At 41.6% G+C, this 8542-nt stretch overlaps 1 protein-coding gene across 1 annotated transcript; it reads right to left on the bottom strand.

The window, feature by feature from the left end:
• Positions 1-2987: 2987 nt before the first annotated feature.
• On the bottom strand, positions 2988-5418 carry Sprr4 (small proline rich protein 4). Its single transcript, XM_074048081.1, is given in 3 exon segments — positions 2988-3504; positions 3507-3716; positions 5319-5418. Coding segments are annotated over 3 exon segments (261 nt in total). The 5' UTR covers positions 5329-5418; the 3' UTR covers positions 2988-3463.
• Between the last annotated feature and the right edge of the window lie 3124 nt (positions 5419-8542).

Here is an 8542-nt window from a genome sequence, read left to right on the forward strand (position 1 = left end):
ACCTGCAGTTTTGACAAAAGGAATGAATGTTGAACAGCTCCATTGCAGATGCGCTGGCCTAGTCATTTTGCCTCTGAGGGGTTCCTGGTCATAGGAGGAGGTGACAGAGAATTTGACACAGTCAGATTTGTGACAGATGGGTCAGGTGGGGCATTGTTTTATTTCTGGGGTGGAGAGAACTTTTCTGGGTGAGGAGTGTTTGGGGCATGACCAAAGTCCAAAATATGAGGATAGTGAACCATCTTTCCCCCACTACAGTGCTTAGAGGCTTTGTGAACATACTCAGAAAGACAGAATGCTTTAGTTTCATTGACAGGTTTGAAGGTATAATGGAGCTAGGAAATTAGTGAATTCTGTACAGGAATAGTGAAAAAATGATTTAAGCCAATCATGGTCCCTTCACCAGCAGTTTGCAAGTTCCATTCATTATCTCATAAATCTTCTAAAAGCTTGTTACAGACTTTCTGACTTCCTGTTATGAGCATTTCCAGAATTCACTGAGTTTTCTGAGTAGAAAATCAGCCACTTGCTTGAAATCCTCTGAAGAATCCATAAACTCTCTTAGTTCCTCTGTCCTTAGCCAGGTGGTCCACAGTGAAAAGTCAACGGCTTCATTCTTCTCTTCATGTGCAGAGTCCACAAATTATCCCAGGGTGAAAATGTCCTGGCTTACCTCCTTGCACTTCTCCTCTCTCTGGACTCTTCAGGACCCAAGCTGAGTGTGAGTAATTTATAAATTTGGTCTACACTTGATCTTAGCCAAAAGGCCGAGAAGCGATATATATAAATTTGGTCTAGATGAAAACTCTACCTCTGCTTTGCCACAGTTGTTCCATTCTACTTTTGAAAAGCCAGTAATTGTGCATTTGGGGATTATGAGACTAATACAATCCTTATGCTTTAACTGGATAATTAAGCATGCAAACTGAATTATAATGAAAAATTAACTATATGCTTAATTAATAAAAAATTAAATTATATGGCATATTACAAAAGTGGTGTATGAGAGTTATCAGTTCTTTCTAAAGTGTTAACAGCAGCTCCATGGAAATATTTGAGCCAAACTTTTAAAATTAAGATTATCCCCTAAACATAATAGTGAAGAGAAATAGAATAAGCCCAAAAAACAGAGGCGTCAAAATTGAATGACGTATTTGGAGAAAAGTGAATTATCTGAAGTTGCTGAACAGTGATGTGTTTGAAGTCTAGTAGGGACATTTTGGAGTGGTGCAAGAATTTTTATTCTTTGGAATATGTAGGAATTATGGGTGAGCACTTCAGTTTTCTTTTTTGGTCAGTGAGGATGTTGAACCAAATGATGTGTTCTGACGCCATCTTGCTTTATGTGAAAGGTAACTAGGAATGAACAAATCAGCCCTTTCTCACCACATAATGGATGGGTCTTTGATATAAGTCAATGTTGCTTTGTGAGCCTTTGAAAGTTGTGATTACATAAAATCATGTTTTTATGAGGGAAATGAATCCTCACATATTCCCAGGGATGGCACTTTGTCATTGGTTATTGGTGTGGAAGTGATAGGTATTTCCTCCTCCCGCTGAATTAACAACCTGAGACAGATGACAGTGAAGCATTCATTGTTTTAGTCATTCATGTATGTTCCAGTAGTGAAAACACTGAAAATCTGCCAGCTCTGGAATTCAAAAGTTTTTGAGAGAATTCACCAGACCTTTCTGGAAGACATGGACATGACATCCAAAAACAGTATGACCCCAGAAACTGACTGGGGCTTGGATGGAAGGAATCCAGTTAGGTAGCTACTAAGATGGAGCAGCCTTTCTACTTGACACAGGAGTCAGTTGGGTATGTGGAGGATTGTGAAACAAAACTTGTATGAAAGACTTCTTAGGGTTTTAGAAGCACTTACTGTGAGCTTTAATTGTTTTTACAGTACTTTAAGGTTCCTGGTTAATATCTGTGTCCACTAAATTTTAAATAATTACTTCTTGGACATATCAGCCATGGACAGTGATTTTAAGGGAAAATGAAGGAAGTGTTTCTTAATTACTTTTCAGCCTAGTAGCTTAAATGAGGAAGTCATTTATTAATAGTGTTGCTAATGGTGGCAATTAAAAATTAGTGAGAAAATCCCAAGAGGAGAATAAAGCTCAAGGGCAAAAAACCTGGCCATATTTAGCTGCTCCTCCTCCCCTGGTGTCTTTATTTTAAAGACTCATCCCTTTTCGCATCTTGGAGGCTTGCTGCTTCTTTCTAAGATAAACAACTAGTCCAGTACCAGGGACGGAGGATTTAGGATGTAGTTGTAAGAATAGGATTTCTTTCATAAACTGATAAAGTCAGATTATCAAAACTAAGCCCTGTATACATCAAACAAACCCTCAGAACATGGCTGTCTCTCCCTGGAAAAATCCTTGTGTAAGAAAACAACTGACCTCTAAAAAGTACACTTGAGACTTGGGATAGGTTTTCTCTGGATGGCTCTGGAAATCCAGCATGGGCAGGGTGGAAAACTAAGCTCATACTACAACTTGCTAAATATTAGATAAGTGAGTGAATGAGTGAGTGAATGGATAAATTAATGAAAAACAAATAAATGCATGAAAAACCACTTACATATGTTTCTATAAATGTTTTGCATCACTCAGGTCATTACGTAGGTTTTGTCTGCTTTTTCAGAACGGCAACATGGCAGAAGTCATGTGATGGGCTCGGTTTCTAGTGGTAAGAACTGAAAGCTTCCTCTGTCTTTTCATCTTCCCTACATGCAATTAATTAAGCATTTCTCAGTCTTGAGAAACTCTTCCAACTAATCCCTGGGCCTGTTCTCCCCCCGACACTCCCTGTTTTAGCAGAGATGTGTCAGGCCTTCCCTGATCGCTCCCCATCATTAGCTACCAGAGATTAACTGTGCCCATAAGGATGACTCCCTAGATACCCAGGGACATTTACTCACATACTTCCTGAAGTATGACTTCTGAACAAATGAACAGATCACAAAATTGGGCTGGGAATGGACAGGGGCAGTCAGCCCAGGAACAGACAAATTCATTACATGAAGCACAACTTTATTAGCAGAAAAGCACAGAAGGGATATTGGGAATCAGACTAAGGCAGAGCTGTGGATCAGCTCAGGTGTCCCTATGCATCAGGGTGGGACCTGATCTCAGAAGAAACCCAGATACTTTCCTTGCTTTGAGACATAGATAAGGTTATAATTACGGCCAAGCTGGAGGTTGCAGAGGATAAGGTCTCTCTAATGCCCACCTGGCATTGCATCAGGGTGGGTTATAGAAGAAACATTGGCACAGAAAGGATACGTGTGCTGAGGGGTTCAATAGGAAAAAAAATCCTTACAATTCTTCATTGGACCCTAGAGATGAGGAAGAGGGAAAATTCGGGAGCTGGAGGGAAGAAGAGCAGGCAGAAGAGGAAACTCCATGTGGTAGTCTGGATGGTGGGCAGGTGATAATCCCCAGCCCATTCTTACTTCTGTTTGCACTGAGGGGCTTGCTGGGCCGAGGGATACTCTGTTGGACTGAATTGACTGTGCCCTTGGGTGGGCATTGCTTCTTGACCTGAGAAGCACATGGATCCTTGATTTTAGGTGCACATTTTTCTTGACATTTGACAGGGTGTAGCTGGCAGTGTTGCTTCACCTGTTGCTGCTGGACATGCTGGGGTGGGCATTTCTGCTGCTGCTGCTGCTGGGAAGACATTGCCCCAGGAACAGGTGAGCCTTAAGGAAACGCACATAAGGACTCCATGAGAAGGGATCCTTCCATCTTTCCTCCCATCTGACTCCTAACAGAGTGCTTTCCTCCAATAGCCAAAGATGTGATACACGATTAACAGCCTCAAGTTGATTAATGAATTGATTCACATATGCTCATTGTGATCTTCCTCTCTTCCTCTATGCTATTCTGATTTCATCCTCCCATGGACTCCTGACTTAACTGAATACACTACTTCTCAGCATTACCAGGAAATAAGGTGGGGTGCTGGAGGATTAAAAGTAGCCCGGACATTTTGCACATTGAAGGCATGTGATCTTCACTGATGGTTTTGGGTGATGTCAACTGGCTACCTTGGATAATAAAGACAGTGACTGTAGGCAAGGGAGGAGGGTATGAGGAATAGGAAAAGAGTTGTACTATAAAAATAATGGGGCTGGAGAAAGGCTATACCAGGAACACAGATGCCTGTGTTCTAATCCCCACTCCAACCGTAACTCACCATGGATGTTAAGGAGAGTCATTTAAATTGGTTGTAGGACCACTCTGGAAAAAAATTTGGAGGCTACTTAAAAAGCTGGACATCGATCTACCATTTGATCCAGCAATACCACTCTTGGGGATATACCCAAAAGACTGTTACTCCAGAGGCACCTGCACATCCATGTTTATTGTGGCACTATTCACAATAGCCAAGTTATGGAAACAGCCAAGATGCCCCAGCACTGACGAATGGATTAAGAAAATGTGGTATCTATACACAATGGAATTTTATGCAGCCATGAAGAAGAACGAAATGTTATCATTCGCTGGTAAATGGATGGAATTGGAGAACATCATTCTGAGTGAGGTTAGCCTGGCTCAAAAGACCAAAAATCGTATGTTCTCCCTCATATGTGGACATTAGATCAAGGGTAAACACAACAAGGGGATTGGACTTTGAGCACATGATAAAAGCGAGAGCACACAAGGGAGATAAGAGGATAGGTAAGACACCTAAAAAACTAGCTAGCATTTGTTGCCCTTAATGCAGAGAAACTAAAGCAGATACCTTAAAGCAACTGAGGCCAATAGGAAAAGGGGACCAGGAACTAGAGAAAAGGTGAGATCAAAAAGAATTAACCTAGAAGGTAACACCCACGCACAGGAAATCAATGTGAGTCAATGCCCTCACGTTGATTTGATATGCCCTCACATAGCTATCCTTATCTCAACCAGCAAAAACCCTTGTTCCTTCCTATTATTGCTTATACTCTCTCTACAACAAAATTAGAAATAAGGGCAAAATAGTTTCTGCTGGGTATTGAGGGGGGGGGAGAGGGAGGGGGCGGAGTGGGTGGTAAAGGAGGGGGTGGGGGCAGGGGGGAGAAATGAACCAAGCCTTGTATGCACATATGAATAATAAAAGAAAAATGAAAAAAAAATAAATTGGTTGTAGGATAGAGGTTCTAGCCCTCCTGGAAAACTGAGGAACATGGTGGCCAAATATATCATTGGTGGCAAAGGATGATAGGCAGACATTTTATCAAGAAGTAACCTGGTCCAAAGGAAAGAGTGCTATCATAGAAGGTTCAGGCATGGATGCTAGATGCAAATCTGCTACTTACTGCTAGGCATATTCTAGGCACCCTGTCTTCTCTGGACATCCATGCTCTTAATGGAAGATGCAGGTTTAAATGTTCTCTGAGCACTTCCCAGCAATGATGAGTGTCTCTGTTTTTCTTTGTGGGCAGCATTCCTCATTTTATGAATTGGTGATTATAAGTGGGAAGTAGGGGCCCCAGTGGTGGCAATCAGAATAATTAGGTGTGAGTGTTACATACTATGGAATGTAATATTCAATATACCTCATTCTGTAAGCCAGAGGCAAAATTTAAAGTTTGGTAGTAGGCCCAAAAGTCAGAATAGAGCATAAGAATGTATTAGAGAGGGCTTGGGGTTGCTACAAAATGCTATAGCTCTAAATAATACCCCTTTGATGAGAAATGTCCTCCTGACAAGGAGTCAAGCCAAGAATCAGTAAATAAGTCACATGTAGCAATGATATGGAATGGAGATTGATTTCCCTAAGTAATAATCAGTGTGACGCTTCTATAATTTTCCTTGGGCTATGTCATAGCCCTGATTATCCTAGAGTAGGACAAGAGTTTGGCCTAGTGGCTCAAAGCAATTCAAGGAGAAGGACAGAGCCCAGCAGATCTCAGAAGAAGGGGTACATTCCCACTTACCAGAGGTTATGAACTGGATCCTAGAAGAGGAGGCTAAGGGCACGTCCATAGGAAGTCACTTCTGGAACCCTTATAGATGCCCCCAACCTGCCTGAGGCCCTTGGTGTGGCCTTACTTACCATCTCCCAGGGAATTCCTCACCCACTTCTCCCACCTGAACTTCCAGGGCCTTGCTTTATTGGCCTGTTTTGATGAAAAACACCCACCAGATACTTCCAGCACTCTGGATCTCTGTATCTGACTTGAATTAACCCACCGAAGGTGTTTGCTCAAGGTTTTCAAGATCTTTTAAAAAACAGAATAAATCTGAGGAGCTATTTGTAGATTGAGAGTTATAAGAAATGTTGAGGAGGGATGGTTTGGGACAATTGCCACAAAAATATGAACAACACCTTTGCTGTTAATCGCTTCTGTTTACTGAGCAATCACTGAGTGCTTAGAGGTGAGGCCACCCTTTATGTCTATTAATAAAAAAAATCATAAAAATATCATACAATACTTTCCAAAGTATTGTATGATTTTATCTTTATAGCCCCTCTGGACAAATGCCATTGTTACCATTTTGCAGATGAGAAAATGCCTACCTACAGGTACCATCTGTCCTCCTCTTTTCTCCAATACACAGTGCCTATGTGTTTCCCGATCTTGAGAGACCATTCACACATATTCTCTGATGCTTTCCCTGGAGCACAAGTAGAAGTTTACCTGAGTGCTGCCCCCAGCCCATGGTGGTGCTATACCCCCACCGCATCCCCCATCAGGAGGCAAACTAATGATGACTATTACTGGTGACCAAAGAGAGTGGAATAGAACTTGGTCTCTATGATAGGTTTGCCACCTACAATATAAAACATACAGTTAAACTTGAACTTCAGATAAGCTATAGAATTTTCTAGATTATGTCCCAAATATTGTCTGAGACGTACTTATACTAAAAATTGATTTGTTGGTCTGAAGTACAAATTTAACTGGGTGGTCTCTATTTTTATTTGCTAAAGCTAGCAATCCTATCCAGGCACTTATCTGGATGGGAGAAAGGAACCCTGGTGCTCTATTTGGTCTCTCAGCCCCGGGGATGGAGGATGGCAGAACTTCTCTGAGCAACTGACCCACCTTTGGACACTTGCCCCAGGCTTCAGGGTCCTGATGAGAGGCCACCAGTGTACTCATTTCTGTCATTGCAGAGTAATGTGAATGACTATTTGAGAAATGATAAAAATATCATACAATATTTTCCAAAGCACTTTTTAAACTCCTTGTTTTAATGAATTCTCATGACAATTCTGTTGTGCAATGAAAGTCTGACTTTACAGTTTGAAAAATCAGGCCCCAAAAAGTTAAATGACCTGCTTAACAACATGCAGCTAGTTGGGGTGGAGCTGGGTGGGGGCCCTAGCCCAGGGCTCATTTCTACAAATCACAGCGACCAGTTTCTCCACAGTGGACAAGTAACTGTCACTGGGTGGAAACCATGACTAAAAAGATTTACTGAGCTTTCTGTCATGTGTAGCCCGAATACTGCTTGTTTTTCCAGGTCAGCCTCACTTAGAATTTATTTATTTTTCTCAGTTAGAATTTAACCCTCTACTTATTTTCCCCCTCCAGGACAGCCTTCCTCTGTCTCCTCCTCCTGAGCCTACCAATATTAAGAATGTTATACCCCAACTTCCCCAACTTCCTCTCTTCCTCAACTCTACCTTTCACTTCCACTCTCCCACTCTACTCCGTTATGCTCATCCCAATGCAAACTCTCCTCCAGAGAAATATGCAATAAGAGAGATTTGTCAGGGACACAGATCAAGGCACATCCATAAGCCTGGCATCTAAACTTGCATTGGCTATGATTGCTTGGGTAGCTTCAGCTATTCTCACCCACATGACTTTTCTAGAATGGGCTTCACTTGTTATTTTTCCCAATTTAATCACTGGCCTCTTTATTAATAAACAATTCCTGCTTAATGTTGAAAAGTTCTTTCTAGTGATAAGAACTTAACTTATGATACAATTATCATCTCCTAAGATACTCCAGAGGTAGCCAAGATAGAGACCCAAACATGACTATGTTTGCTAGATCACACATATACAAGATACAATCAACTTCATGTGCATTCAACACATTACCTTGGCACTCAGCTTCCTTATTGGGCACATTATCCTCATTTTATAGAGGGAAACAGATTACCCAAGGTCACACAAAGGTTATGTTGAAGCCAGGGTTGGGTCACAGGTCTCCTGACTTCATGGCTATTTTTAGCCAGCTGAAGAATCAAGCATCTAGCACTTTCACAGCAGAGGCTCCACTGGGGACAAATTAGGATGTTGGTTTTGGTATCTCTGTTTCTCCTTGCCCCAGTCTCCTTCCTGCCTTCCTCCCTGACACTCAAGTGCTCATTTGCCCACCAAGCCTGTCCTCTCTCTCTCCCCTAAGAGAACCCAGCTGATTGCTCTCTACACACTGTCAGGCACAGGTGCATTTTTATTGGTTATTAAACCTTATAAAGTACCTCTATATACAGCATTCACAATACTGTGAAAGAAGTTAGTAGTATTATATATTTTATAGATGAGAAAACTGTCTACAATGGTGCTGGATCCTGAATCCT

The sequence above is a fragment of the Castor canadensis genome, chromosome 11, assembly GCF_047511655.1.
Source record: "Castor canadensis chromosome 11, mCasCan1.hap1v2, whole genome shotgun sequence".
Classification (NCBI taxonomy): Eukaryota; Metazoa; Chordata; class Mammalia; order Rodentia; family Castoridae; genus Castor; species Castor canadensis.